The sequence below is a fragment of the Zea mays genome, chromosome 8 (genome assembly GCF_902167145.1).
Source record: "Zea mays cultivar B73 chromosome 8, Zm-B73-REFERENCE-NAM-5.0, whole genome shotgun sequence".
Taxonomy (NCBI): Eukaryota; Viridiplantae; Streptophyta; class Magnoliopsida; order Poales; family Poaceae; genus Zea; species Zea mays.
This window is the reverse complement of record NC_050103.1, coordinates 53,807,685-53,823,469: the sequence shown is the minus strand read 5'-3', so window position 1 is coordinate 53,823,469 and position 15,785 is coordinate 53,807,685. Positions and strand designations below refer to the sequence as shown.

General features: G+C 44.3%; 1 protein-coding gene across 1 annotated transcript; it reads left to right on the top strand.

Moving 5' to 3' along the window:
• The first annotated feature begins 13,935 nt into the window (after positions 1–13,935).
• LOC100383643 (uncharacterized) lies at positions 13,936–15,503 on the top strand. The gene has a single exon (NM_001176288.1). It carries the CDS (start codon positions 14,058–14,060, stop codon positions 14,484–14,486), a length of 429 nt encoding a protein of 142 aa, NP_001169759.1. The 5' UTR covers positions 13,936–14,057; the 3' UTR covers positions 14,487–15,503.
• The last annotated feature ends 282 nt before the right edge of the window (positions 15,504–15,785 follow it).

Below are 15,785 nucleotides of genomic sequence, written 5' to 3'. Positions count from 1 at the left end.
CTTCTCCCTGCTGTGCGCGCCGGCTCCCTGCACTCAGCCGGGCCGCGCGGCTCTCTGGTGCTCGCCCCCAGCCCCAGCCGTTCCTCCTCCTGTAGCTCGACCCTGCGCGCTGTGGTCTCCCTCCTCCAAGCTCCCATGGCGCCCGGCTCTGCTCGCCCATGCCGCGGCGATCCACCGCACGCTCCTCCTTCGTCCTCCTCGCCGCGCTCTGCTGCCTAGCTACCTGATGCGCGCGCGGTTCTCTCCTCCCCTGCGCGCAGACTTCTTCTGCTAGCTCGCCCCAATGCCGACTCGGCCTCTCCTATGGCGCCAGTCGCTTCTATCGAGCTCCATCTCTTAGCCACCCTCCCTGTGCCAGCTCGATGCCCATGACGCGTCCTGGAAGCTATCTATCGAGCCTATCTTCTCCCTACTACAGTGTTCGTCGGCGCCGAGCACCTGTGCCCCAATCTTCTAATTCGGCTGCATGCCCTCCAATCCGATTTCGGTAGCTGAACACTGTCGCATATGTCCCGGGCCGTTCCTGAACGTCTTCCTTTCAAGATGACAACACACTCCTTCCTATTCATCACAGTCTAGCTCGAAGTGTGTTGCCGGAGCCGCTCGCCTCGCCCTCGCGTTCATTGTAGATGTCGAGATGTCGGTTGTCAAGATCTGCTCAGCCGTCGTTCTCCTTTGTGCTCGCTATCCATCGCAACGTCCCAAATCTGTCGCGCCATACTCGGATCTCGCCAATCGCATCTTAGGTCTATAAATAGATTAAATAGAAGTGTTGGTCACAATAAATGTTACTAATTTAGCATGCATATATGGTGATGATCGATTTAGATAAATCGGTAAATCAAGTCTATAAGATACACAATTTAAAGAGTTAATAAAAAGCTAGGAATAAAAATAGATTTTCTAGTGTTATTATGTCAATTTGGTTAATGGATGAAGTCGATGCCCTGCTTAATTAGTCAGCTTATTCTAGGTTTGGTGTTTAATTTGCTGTCGTATAAGTATTATTTAGGTTTGCGATATTCCTCCTTATATGCATACATGTGCATTATGCATATCATTCAGGTACGTTAATTAATCACATGATGCGGAAGACGAACCAAGTCGACCCCAAGCGCGGGCTAATCCGCAGGATAATGCTGATGGATGAACCTGCTTGATCAAGTGCTAGGACAAGGATGATCGTCAAGTGGACGTCGTCTAACAACACTAACCTAGTGTTATTTAGGCAAGCCCCGGTGCATTTGCCACATCCTTGCTGTTTTAAAATCTTTATCACCTTGTTTGATGCATTAGGTGATAGGAGTTGTGTGCTAAACCGTTGATGCATTTCCTCCCTTGAAAAATTGATTACCCTTCCTTGATACCCTTTTTGAAAAGGATTTTATGATGCTTAGCCTTGCTTTAATAAACAAAAATGTTTTGTTTTAAAACAAAAGTGATGCTTTAGTGGGTAGGAATGTTTTCAAAAAGAAAAACTTGTGATGGTGGATCCATCAAGGCCTTGATGGGTTCAACATCGGAAAAGATGTACCTCTGCCAGGTACCAAACTTTGGGTTTAAATAATAAAGACGAGACCGGGCGGTTGACTTGCACGAGAAGGGAGTCTCGGTGTAGTGTCTCCATCTCAGTCGATTAAGGACCTTGTCGATGTAGGCTTGGTGATCGAGGACCTTTTAACTGGTCACATGCCTCATCATGGGTAAGCTTTGCCTCGGGCAGACTAATACCAGAATCAGATAACACACAATGAGAGTGGAGAGATGGCGAGAGTAGCGTGTACCCTCCGTGGCAAGAGGCTAGACGGTGGTGTATCTGTGCTCTCGGTTGGCGTGGACTTGATCTGGTCTTAAGAACCCCGGTGGCGAGTTGACATATGCAAGGGTTAAGTGCTACATATGTCGTGTGATTGGAGATCCCCAGCTGAATATTAATCGATTCGGATCGCTGTTACTTCTCGGATATGAAGACTTGGTCACTGCCCTACACGTAGCAATCTAGTGAACTGAAGGGATGATAAAAAGACGGCTAGTATAGGCCAAGTGTTTGAACTAGGGTAGAAAGAACTCTAGATGCAGGTAACTTTACTTAACCTAACAAGTAAAACTGGATTTTTAAGGATACACTATTAGTAAGCATTTCTGCAAACAGAGTCTTGGATTCTTGATAAGCCATACCTTGAATCCCTCTAGCCAGCATACCCTTGAGAGTCTTTTCTTTAGTTGGGTAAGTCTTGCTGAGTAATTCCATACTCAGGGTTTTATTCCCTGTTGTTTTTCAGGTTATAGTTTTGTGCTGCTGATGATGGTGTTAAGTGCCAGTGGGCTCGGCCTTTTTATTAGTCTAAGTAACTCTTCTATACTTCTTATTGAGGATGGTCACTTGAGCTAGCATATATTTCAAACTTATACTTTTGTAATCACTCCGATAAATATAATGTAACAATTATGTAACTTGTAAAATTTGGTAATAAGATTTCCGCTGCAAAAATGTTGGTGTGTGATTTGTGTTACTTAATCTTGCGGTCCTGGTTGTAAGTGGTTTATCCGGGGTCCTTGGGACACTCATACGGATCCTGTTAAGTTATCTGGTGCACATGCATAGCCGTCTGAGGTCTTTGAGACAAGGGCAGGTGCATGTGGGTCCAATAACTTAGGAGGTTCTGCCACAGCTGGTATCGGAGCAGGATTAAGCATAATACGGTCACATACGTATTTTGAAAACAAAGTTTTGGTTTCAGAAAACCTATTTTCAACTAAACACATTGTTTGGTTTTGAAAAACAGTTTTGAGAAACTATAATGCTAGCGACATCCTCTATTAAGCCCTAAGTTAAGGACTATCAGGTGGCTTATTTAAAAACCACTAACCCACAACCTGGGGTATTGCATACATGTGTATTGTTATTTTTAAGGCCATTCAGTTCTGAATGGATCGACGCTCAAGGTAAGGTGAGATGTGAGAGCATGACCGAACAACCGTCGGTCTAGGGAAGAGTATAAAAGGCGCTTGATTATATACATGTTCCACATATGTATATATGAAGGTTGCGATGTGGAGTAATTACTTTTCTGGGAATTCGGTACCCCATGGATGTGTATGGGTATACAGACATGGGAATACTGAGAAGTGTAATGTATTTGTAACGATGCACCTACGCTCAGGTAAGAAGGTGAGTTACCATAATGAGTTGCCCTATGGTTAAAGTGTGGCAACGGCGCCTATGCGTGGCTCGGCGCTTAATGATGAGCTGGCCTCCATATAGCAATATATGGAGTATAAACTGTGATAAACTGTCATGTGTGGATCTTGCATCATGGGAAATTGGGATGTGATGGATTTTTCTACAGGTACACTAACCTCGAAAAAGTATGTGTAGCTGACGACTAGCAAAATATCGATAGAGTCGTAAATATGCCACCGATATAGAACGCTATTGCCATGTTATGTTGGCAAAAACTCGTGAGGACGCATAAGACGATCATGCATCCTGATTGTTGCATTAGGTTTGTCACCTATACAGCCAAAATGCTTCTCTCATCTTTATTCCAGTAACCTATGATTGTAAATAATGTGGTGTCTTAGAAGTATGTGTTTAGATGGCTTCTAGTTTTCTTGGTATGACTATTAGTGCAAATTTTGTTTGCTCTTGTATTTGATGTGCCGATAGAAGGTTGGTGATTTGTTTGCTTAAACCAAAAATTAGGCCATGTTCTTAGTTGAGGAACCATGACCCAAAGTTGAATTTTCCATTACTACTCCATGACTAAACTCATGTAAATAAATGCTTAGATAACTTCTTCGTTGGACATAAAGTGTACCTAAGCTTAAAACAAGAATCTCAAGTCATGTCTCCATTCTAAACCATGTCCTTGTTCGGTTGGTGCAAGCTGATGTACCTTATCCAGTTTGCCTGTTTTTAAGGACCGCCATGTTGCTTTATCAAGCTAACCTAGGAAAGGCATGTCCGACCTTTTTCTTGAATTTAATGCCTTTGGTTTCCTCGTATCTATCGAAGGCATACCAATTTCATCTTGTGATTGTTTTCCCTCCGTATCTAATTAGATATTGATCCTTGACGTTGTAATTTCTGTGATGGGCATAGAAATATTCTTGGACTAAATTAACATTCTCCCATCGTATTCCCTTCATCAAACAATTTAGGTTTTGGCCATGTCTTGTTCATTTCATCGGGCCATGATCTATTTGACTCTCTACCTGTAACCGTTTTGACAGGTAGTGTCTCTTGTATATTGTCACCCTTGCCCAATCCATTGGTGTCGCGCAAGATTTCTTATTGGTTACGTCTGGTAATGGTGTTATGACTAAAACTGATGGCACCGCGATGAAACCGAGGGCCTCCTGTGGGTGATCAACACATGGTTGCGCTACTTGGCACGCACTGGTATCACCGTTAGTAGTCATAATCCATTATGAGACTATATCGATATGTTATCTTCCATGGACCTTTCCTTGAAACAATTTCTATGTTGTTTGTGAAGTGATCAAGCAACATCTGTCATCTCCGTTAGATCAAAAGGGCATACCACTTTCATGTGTGGTCTTATTTCTTTTGATCTTGGTAGTGACTACTCATACAAGTTCCCTTTACATCCTTTGTGTAAAGGTGAAGCCTTGGAGCTTTTTAATGTCGAGAGACAACTGATAAGCTCTCAAAATGGAGATTGGATTTTCCTTGCTGTTGAAATGTAGGAGTTTGTTCATTCGCTCTCCTATTTAATCCATGTATTCCCGAACCAAGTCTGTTCATCTTGCATGAAGAAATGGATGAACAATCTGACCAAATGGATTTCTACCCAAATGCATGACCTTTTGCTAGTAAATGTGAGCTCTCGACTGTTGGCTTACCGACGGTACTGAGAGGACTTGCTCAATGTCAAAAGTAGTTCAACAAGTTGGTTTTTACTAACTTGTAACTGCATTGTGAACAAAGGTTGAGTTTAGAGATTGTTTTATCGAATTGTCTAAACTCACTTTGGTTCACCTCACCCCAAAGAAAGTACTTATAAGAACCGAGATTAAGTCGACCAGTAACCACCTAATCATCGCTCTAGTCATGCCTCGATCGCCTCACGTGTGCTTTTCTAGCATGAGTGATCAAGTCGAGCCATGACTAGTGCTCGATAAAATGGACTGGTTGCAAAGTCCGCATCTATAGATCCCTTTACTGGTGATTTTTTTGAGTCTCTATCATTTTTCAGGGACTTGGAATCTCTGGCTAACACGAGTTAATTGTGATGATATTCGACATCCGCACTCGTCTTGTGTGCTACAAACTTACTATGACCGCTTGTTGGTAAACCTCTTTCTGTATGTTTTACCCAAGAGGTTGCATCTGATTCTGTTTGGGTAAAATCGTGTAATTGTCACTCGCCCAATAGACTCAGATAGTACAGTGTCATCAGAAAAAGTAAACTGCACATATGGAACCTTATGTGTTCCTCTGGCAGACAGTGCCTCTATTGGTGGACATTTCTAAATTATCCTAAGGCGATACATGTTATGTCCGCTAGAGAAACCACATTCTGAGACACTCGCCTTTGTTTGGAACTATCTTATAATTATCGCTGATTTGGACATGGGTTACATGCTTCTCTACTCTTAAAAGTCTTTTGTTCTGAATCTCGGGACAAGATTCTTTTAAGGGGGGAGGGCTGTAACACCCCAGGTGTTTATATTCCCTCGACAACGAGTACGGATTTAAGCACGTAATCAGTGGATAAAACGGAAGCTAAATTTTAATCATCCTCGCTTATCGTGATTTATTATTGTTGGGGACTTGTTCTCAAATGCTAGGAGTTAAGAACAAGGCAACATAAAAAATGTTAATCGCTAAAGTCCTTCGTCCTTCGAAGCATTATTTCCCTTAGGATATAATGATTTTCGGACGAAGGTGATGAAGAGCGTGCCTTCATAAATTTATTATACAGTGACGAAGGATAAAATGTAGAGAATATAAGAGATAACATAAATAATTATATATTACTATCAGACATAGACATAAACATCTTTGAATTACAAATGTACCTTCAACTGGAAGGAGATGATAGTACAAGCGTGACGCAAAAAGCGAATGCCAAGTCAGCCTGAACAGTACGGGGGTACTGTTCTCCTATTTATAGGCACGGGACACAACCCATACATAATTACATTCATGCCCTTTACACTTGATAATAATTTTATAGTAATCTGTCGAGGTTTAAATAGCCTTTTCATATTTAAGTCGGTTTCACTTGTTGCTACCGCGCCGAAGCTTTCCTGCTCACACCTTCGGCTCTGTATCAACCTTCGTATTACTCTGGTCTACTGTGATGCTGACTTGAATCCGAAGATACCTGTTCACACATTATACTCCAGAAATACTGTTAAATCCTGTTTTTGAGGACCTTCGGATGCCGAAGGTCCCCAATAGTAGCCCCTCGCAATATTAATTTGTTTAAAATAATAAATTTAGATTGCGACATGGACGAAGGCTTTACGCCGAAGGTCCGAAAAAACACCTTCCCTTTGCTAGAATAGCAACATTCACTGACAAGCGGGGTCTTTCAATTTTCAACGCTCTTGGCGTATAAATACGGCCATACCGCAAACTCATTTGATACGCTCTCTGGCCAACTGCTCCCACTCACTCAATTTTTAGCTCTTGTGCACTAAGATTTGCTAAGCTTTTAGTTTTGAAGCTTCGGCTTTGAAAATAGTTTTTTAGCATCTCCGAAGATGTCCGAAGATAAGAAGACTGCTGCTGAGACGAAGCTGAGCCTCGACGAAGAGAAAAATTTGGGGTTTCTTATAGCGATGTCAAAGACCAACACAGAAAAAATCACTAAGGAGATTCTGGAAGGTTTGTCTGAGCAAACTGGTGACAGTGACAGCTATGATGTGGACAGTGGTGGTGAAGACTCCGAAGATCGTCCCTGGCGACCAAGCCATTCAGTTTATGGTAAATCAACTATCAAAGAAAATCATCTTGTCAATATGAGAGGAAGGTATTTCCGGGATTTGTCCATTGTGAGGGCGGACGAAGGGGAAAAACTTGCCCACATCCCGAAGAGAATGAAGTCGTAGTGTACCGAAGCTTTTTGAAAGCTGGACTGCGATTTCCCTTGAGCAGCTTCGTTGTGGAGGTGCTGAAAATATTCGAAATCTATCTCCATCAACTTACCCCCGAGGCAATTATAAAGCTGAATATCTTCGTGTGGGCCGTGAGAAGCCAAGGTCTGAAGCCTGATGCAAAAAGCTTCTGTAATATACACGAATTATCATATGAGACAAAACCTTGGGGTAAGGAACAGTATCACAATAATTTTGGCTGCTACAGTTTTGTTTCTCGGTGCGGGTCAAGCTGTCCCGTGCCAACCTTTCGGAAGAGATGGCCCGGCGACTGGATGACAGAATGGTTTTATGTGAAGAATGATCTGACAATACGAGAAGATATCAAAGGTATAATTATGTGCCCTATCTGCAAAGCTTCGGCCTTCGGAGGCCGAAGGTTGAAATGAATGAAGCTGCCGAAGAATGCCAGAGGGCCTTCGGCGCAGTCTGCTCTTTCATTGGAACGAGAGACTTAGTACAAGAGCATATTGCCTTCAGGGTATGGCCGCTCGCGGAGAAATGGGAAATGCCACAAGAAACCGTAAAAGAGGCCGACGAAGGTGGACTTATCAGGTTGAAGTACACTTTTAAATTTGGAGATAAATTCGTTGAGCCAGATGATGACTGGTTAAAAAGTATTGAAAATTTAAGTGATGAACTGCTTGGGGCTTATTCGAAGGCCGAAGACACTGCAATGTCAGCAGCCTTCGGAGGCCGAAAAAAGAAGAGGCTGAATCGGGTATTTGATGCAATCGGGTTTGTCTACCCTGACTATTGCTATCCCATTCGAAGGCAGAAAAGAAAAAACACAACCTTTGCAAAAGAAGAAGCTGCAACTGCTCCTAGCGAGCCAGAACCGAAAAGAAAGAAGATAAAGGTCCTTACACATCGGCCGCGCTATATTGAACCAGCTTCGGTGCCTGAGTTTACCGGAGAAACTTCTTCGGCCACCGAAGCTGAAAAACCAGCCGAGCCAACCTTGCTGCCAGAAGTCGCAGAAACAGCCGAAGTGCCAACAAAGATAGAATTGGAACAATCAAAGATTTTGTTATCAGAAACGAAAGAGAAGGCCGAAGCGCCGTCCACAGAAAAAATGGAAGAGGTAAAAGAAGCAACTGAGGGATCCAAAACATCAGAAGTTTTGAGTCCTGCAGCAAACATTGAGACAGTAAAAAATCAAAAAGTGCCAGCAGTGACTCCGAAAAGAAAGAGAATGGCTAATGTGCTAGATGTACTGGAAACGATCAAATCTTCAAGCACACCTCCGAAGAGGGCTGCTGTCATTCCTGAAACAACAACTGAAATTTCTGGTTCTAAAGCTCCAGGGCAAGAGACTGAAGCCGAAGCTGGGCCCTCAGAGCCTGCAAAGATAAAATCCTTGGAAAGTGAGGCAGAAAAAATAACAAAGCCAACTTTTGTTGAAGAAACCGGTGTCATTGCCCCCGAAGCATCCCCCAAAGTTCGTGATTATATTGTTCGTCATGCTTCGGGGAAAAAACTATCAGAAAAAGAAGAGCAAGAGGCCCAGCACTACGCCCAAAAACTGAAATATCCAAAGGGGGCGTTAATATTCAATGGCAGTGGAGAAGAAGACTTCTTGTATTGTCTCCCCGACAGCAAGGAAATTTCTGTCTGTCGGGAGATGAGCAGGAGCTTCAGATTCCCAACTTTAGAAGATGGGCTCTCGGTGCTGTCGAAGAACGATCTGGCCGACAGCCTAGCTTACAATAACTTAAAGGTGCGACAAATGAAATCCTTGTATTTTTTGTTGAGTCCAAAATTTTTCGTTTGTTTAAACCTATTGACGCAGACATATTTCTCTTTGCAGGGCCTGATACTTAGCAATGCCCTCAGGGCACAGAAAGATGCTGAAGACGAAGGGTGTTCTATAGCCCTGAGCAACCTTCGTTCCGAAGTTATTGAACTGAGGAACGAAGGTCTCGAAAAAGATAAAATGTTGCACTCATTGATAAATAAAATAAAGGAGGACGAAGCTGCTTTCAAAGGTCAAGCTGAAGCTCAGAAGCGGGAAATTGAAGATCTTCGGAAACAACTGGCCAGAGCCAAGGAAGAACACATACTTGAAGAAACAAAGCGAGAACTCAGCGACCAATAGGCCGATCACCTAGAAATAACTGTTGAAGAGCTTCGTTCGTCCAGAAAGAGATGCTATAACAAATCTATAGAGTGTGTTAAGAAGTTAAAAGCTAGCTTCGCCAGGGTTGGCGCCTTCTCAAGCGAAGAAAACTTTACGAGAGGCAATCCCGAAGGTCCCATCGAATGGATCGACCACGAAGCTGAGGCCTTCGAAGAAATTTTAAATAGCCGAGGAGATATATGTGCCTTCTCTGGTGCCAGAGGGATTGCCACCATCTTAGAGAAGAAGGGCTGCGAACATGTAAAAATTTTAGCACAGTCCGAAGCTGCTTTGTCCTTTGAAGGTGCAAGAGATCCTTCGGCCGAAGCTAGTATAATTGGTGGAAAGTTTTTTACCGATATCTGGGATAATGGTGGCCGAGAAATGGCCGGAGAAATTATTCGAAGAAGTGAAAAGGGCATTCACGATGCTAGAGAAGTAGCTGAGGCTGCTGAAAAGAGCGCAGAGGCCGAAGGTCATTTAGGTATTAACTAATAGTTTTTATTGTGTTGTAATCTTTAGGCTTTAAGATTTGTTTGCGATTTGTAATAGCAATGTAGCCGTATCCTGTCTTACTTCAGATCCTGCTAAAACGTCTTCGGGCCCTCAGCCGAAAGGAGACGACGAAATTAAAAAGATGGCTGAAGATATTATGGACGAAGTCGTCAATCGGCTCCTGAACGAGGCTGCAGAAGTCGTTTTGAGAGAAGATTAAGTATTTTTGTGAAAACTTCTGAAATGTAATATACTGTAACATTTTGTAACCCCAAATGTAATATACCTATTTTTGTTAGTCAATTCTTTACGATGCATGAAACTTTACACGTACCGCTTTTGAGTCTTTGACGAAAAAACACCTTCCCTTCTTTTCATGCTTCGTGAAGAAAAATTTATCTTTGTCACAACAATATCCAGTGTTCTGATGAATAATATCCAGGCTTCGTGAAAATATTTTCCGAAGCTACACTTCCGAAGATCAATGATGTATCTTTTTGTGACTATGATTTCTCCCTTTTTTCAAAGCGTTCTTCTGTAGATTGATAATGTGTCCACCTCTTGTGCAATGTGCAAAATGATGTATGATGCTTATGCTATGCGAAATGATGCGATGATGTTATGTTATGTGAGATGATGTTTATTCCGAAGATACATACGCATCCCTGCAATAAAACACAATCTTTTATAAGCCTCCCTTAGGAGCTTCTTCGCCTTTTACTTCAGCGGAATTAGCGTTTATTTTTCGCTGTAAGCCTCCCTTAGGAGCTTCTTCGCCTTTTACTTTCAGCGGTATTCGCGTTGACTTTTCACGCTTCGCCTTTTACTTAGGCGGTATCAGCGTTGACTTTTCGCTGTATGCTCTGCATTCCCTTTGGAACGACTTTGGAGCAGAAAACTTACACTGCGCTCCCTTTGGAACGACTTTTTTGTGACTTCGGCAAACTTACTCTGCATTCCTTAGAACGACTTTTTGTTGCTTCGAAGAATTTTCGATAGTTCGAAGGTCCTCTTTGTTATCACAAGTCTTTGAACTTTAATCAATATAAGCCTGTGAAGAAAATATATTTTCCTTGTAGGAATCAACGAAACTAATTACATGAAACCTAAACAATGTCCTTTATTACAGAAAATAAAACTGAATGAAAAAGATTGCTATTAAGGTAGGATATTTGTCAATAGATGTGCTTTGACTCTGGCACAGTGCTATTGACTGTACGAGCTTCGGACTGCTCTCTAAAGTCCCTCTGGTGTGGAGCATACTGGCTCCCTTCTGGCTGCTGGCCTTGTTGCAACGGAGGTGGAGGCGGAGGCTGTTGCCAAGAAGCTTGAGGCTGACTCGCCGAAGCAACAGAAACTGCAGGATGATTGCCCACATATTCTGGAATATAGGGCGAATGATACGAAGCTGTATGCATGACCTGCTTCGGCTGAGCTTGTTGTGCTGCTGCTTCAGCTATTTCCTTTTGCTTCTGAATAGTAACATGGCACATCCTGGTAGTATGGCCTTTGTTCTCACCGCAGAATAAGCAAAAGATTCTTCTCGGTTGATCGCCAAATCTTCCTCCAAAGCCCCTGGCGCCTCTGCCTCTTGGAGCTGGTGGTCTGAAGGAGCTTTGCTGTTGCCCCGAAGCCTGTGAGGAACATTGTGGCCTTTGCTGTTGGCTTCCTCTATCATCATTTTGTGTAGAGTTATGAATTGATCTCACGTGCCTCGGGTAGAACCTCCCTCCGAAGCCCCTGGTCATTTCAGAAAACCTGAAAGCCTCCTCCCTTCTTTGGCGAAAATCATTATCGGCCCGAATGTACTCGTCCATCTTCTGGAGCAGCTTCTCCAAAGTTTGAGGAGGCTTCCGAGCGAAGTACTGAGCTGACGGTCCTGGCCGAAGCCCCTTGATCATGGCCTCAATGACAATTTCATTGTGCACCGTTGGTGCCTATGCCCTCAAACGCAAGAACCTTCGGACATACGCCTGAAGGTATTCTTCGTGATCTTGGGTGCATTGGAACAGAGCCTGAGCAGTGACCGGCTTCGTCTGAAATCCTTGGAAGCTAGTTAACAACAAGTCCTTCAGCTTCTGCCATGAAGTGATCGTTCCTAGTCGAAGGGAGGAATACCAGGTTTGAGCCACACTCCTGACAGCCATAACGAAAGATTTGGCCATGACTGAAGCATTGCCACCATACGAAGATACTGTTGCTTCGTAGCTCATCAAAAACTGCTTCGGGTCTGAGTGGCCATCGAATACGGGAAGCTGGGGCGGCTTGTAGGACGGAGGCCAAGGTGTAGCCTGCAGCTCAGCGGACAGAGGAGAAGCATCATCAAAAACAAAATTCCCATGATGGAAATTGTCATACCAGTCATCTTCGTTGGGGAAACCCTCCTGATGAAGATCTTGGTGTTGAGGCCTTCGGTGCTGCTCATCCTGGGCAAGATGACGAACTTCTTCAGAGGCTTCGTCTATCTGCCTCTGCAGTTCAGCTAGCCTGGCCATCTTTTCTTTCTTCCTCTGTACTTGTTGATGAAGCATCTCCATATCTCTGATTTCTTGATCTATCTCGTCCTCTGGTGGTGTCGGGCTGACAGCCTTCCTTTTCTGGCTTCGGGCCTCCCGCAGGGAGACTGTCTCCTGATTGTGGTCCAGTGGTTGCAGAGCTGCAGCCCCAGTCGCTGAAGCCTTCTTCGGCGCCATAACGAAGGTTTATGATCGCCGAAGGTGTTCAAAAAACTCAGAGTGGAAGTGAGTTCACCGGAGGTGGGCGCCAATGTTGGGGACTTGTTCTCAAATGCTAGGAGTTAAGAACAAGGCAACATAAAAAATGTTAATCGCTAAAGTCCTTCGTCCTTCGAAGCATTATTTCCCTTAGGATATAATGATTTTCGGACGAAGGTGATGAAGAGCGTGCCTTCATAAATTTATTATACAGTGACGAAGAATAAAATGTAGAGAATATAAGAGATAACATAAATAATTATATATTACTATCAGACATAGACATAAACATCTTTGAATTACAAATGTACCTTCAACTGGAAGGAGATGATAGTACAAGCGTGACGCAAAAAGCGAATGCCAAGTCAGCCTGAATAGTACGGGGGTACTGTTCTCCTATTTATAGGCATGGGACACAACTCATACATAATTACATTCATGCCCTTTACACTTGATAATAATTTTATAGTAATCTGTCGAGGTTTAAATTGCCTTTTCATCTTTAAGTCGGTTTCACTTGTTGCTACCGCGCCGAAGCTTTCCTGCTCACACCTTCGGCTCGTATCAACCTTCGTATTACTCTGGTCTACTGTGATGCTGACTTGAATCTGAAGATACCTGTTCACACATTATACTCCAGAAATACTGTTAAATCCTGTTTTTGAGGACCTTCGGATGCCGAAGGTCCCCAACAATTATCACATCTGTTTCAGCTGTCGCGAGTTCGACATCATTTTTATTTTTTCGGGCTCTTCATAAATTTTCGTGATGTTCGGAACATCGTTGTTCCGAAAATCGGTGTGTCTGGTGATTATTTAAAAATAAATCGTCGCTCGCACGAATACGAATTCGGAAGCCCGACTAACTCGGATGATTTTTATCCCGGGCAAAATAGTTTCAACTTGACGACTAAAATGTTCGGGGTAAAATAATTCGAATCGCGCGAAATCTTGCGCGATGTTATGATCCCATTCGCTCTTCAGCACGCTGTTGTGGCGACAAAATTGCGTATACGATAGCGGATTTGGTTTCGGCTAATTTTAGTCGAATCCCACAGAGCAAATTATCGAAGACGAAATAAGTCTTATTCGGGCCGTCGTTTCTCGTCGGATTCAAAACTTCAGATATAAATAACTCATTAAAATTCATATGATTCCAAAGTATTCGCCAAATCAAAACCATGTCACAATTACTATCGACCCCGTATACATCGCTAAAAAAATTAGGACCCAAAATACTACGGTTCTCTGTTAAAAAAAAGAAAGAAATTAAAAAAATCTGCAGCCGCCACTGATCCCTCCTCATCCTTATCTCTCTCGCTGCGTCAGCCATTCTTATCTTCTTCCTCCTCTCACTGCGGCGTGCAGGCGTGGATATTTTTTTTGTTGTTCGCCGCTCATCTCCTGCAAAAATATCCACCACCCTGACCTCCTTTTCTCTACCGCGGTCTCTCCTTTCTCTCCCTCACGGTGCCTTCTTCATCACGCGGCGCTCACATCTTCCAGCCGGAGCTCTGCTCCTCTCTCTTCCTCACTGTTCACGCGCGTCCCCAGCTCCTATGCCGCGCCCGGCCTGCTCCTCTTCCTCTGCCGCACGCCATGGAACTCTCTGCGTCGCACCCTTGTCTTCAGCCCGGCGCTCATCTCTCTACTCGTCTTCTCCCTGCTGTGCGCGCCGGCTCCCTGCACGCAGCCGGGCCACGCGGCTCTCTGGTGCTCGCCCCTAGCCCCAGCCGTTCCTCCTCCTGTAGCTCGACCCTGCGCGTTGTGGTCTCCCTCCTCCAAGCTCCCATGGCGTCCGACTCTGCTCTCCCATGCAGCAGCGATCCACCACGCACTCCTCCTTCCTCCTCCTCGCCGCGCTCTGCTGCCCAGCTACTTGATGCGCGCGCGGTTCTCTGCTCCCCTGCGCGCAGACTTCTTCTGCTAGCTCGCCCTAACGCCGGCTCGGCCTCTCCTATGGCGTCCGGCGCTTTTATCGAGCTCCATCTCTCATCCACCCTCCCTGTGCCAGCTCGATGGCCATGACTCGTCCTGGAAGCTATCTGTCGAGCCTATCTTCTCCTTGCTACAGTGTTCGTCGGCGTCAAGCACCTGTGCCCCGGTCTTCTAATTCGGCTGCATGCCCTCCGATTCGATTTCGGTAGCTGACCACTGTCGCATATGTCCTGGGCCGTTCCTTCTCGTCTTCCTTTCAAGATGACGCCACGCTCCTTCCTATTCATCGCAGTCTAGCTCGAAGTGTGTTGCCGGAGCCCCTCACGTTCATTGTAGATGTCGAGACGTCGGTCGTCAAGATCTGCTCAGTCGTCGTTCTCCTTTGTGCTCGCTATCCGTCGCGACGTCCCAAATCTGTCGCGCCATACTCGGATCTCGCCAATCGCATCTTGGCCGGTCGTCGATTTCCTATACGTCAGGGTACAACTCTGTTGTTAAATCCGGTCTCCAACCCACCATGGCGTTCGTCGTCCTCTGGTCCCAATCTGACCCATCCGTGCACTCGCTCCTCATCCATCAGGCTTCGCGCGTGCTCACGTTTGCCATCGAGCTATTGAACCCATCCTCCCTTGCTCGTGACTTCATCGTTGCCAGAGTCCTCACTGAATTCTTGTCCTCTCCAGCTCACTCCAGACTCGATCTCGTCGTCGTTCTGTGCGTCGTCAAGAAATCCCAAGCGTCAGGTGAAGACGAAGCTAGCCGGATGATATTCATCAAGTGCTCGACAAAAGCTCGAACAAGTCGCCGATCATCATCCTCGTCTACGCCAAGCTCTGAGAAGATTAGGCGCAGAGGAAAATAAATCAGTACATGGCCAGAGAATTCTCGATGTGGACAAAGAAGAAGCACAATTCGACGCAGCACTCACCCTATTTTCGGTGAAATGTTGAGCTGAAAGGCGTCGTCAATTTCGTGGTTTCAAGTCGCATGTCATAAGGGTAAGTTGATTCGTATTCTAGTCAACTAGGTCTATAAATAGATTAAATAGAAGTGTTGGTCACAACAAATGTTATTAATTTAGCATGCGTATATGGTGATGATCGATTTAGATAAATCGGTAAATCAAGTCATTAAAATACACAGTTTAAAGAGTTAATAAAAAGCTAGGAATAAAAATAGATTTTCTAGTGTTATTATGTCAATTTGGTTAATGGATGAAGTCGATGCCCTGCTTAATTAGTTAGTTTATTCTAGGTTTGGTGTTTAATTCGCTGTCGTATAAGTATTATTTAGGTTTGCGATATTCCTCCTTATATGCATACATGTGCATTATGCATATCATCCAGGTACGTTAATTAATCACGTGATGCGGAAGACAAACCAAGTCGA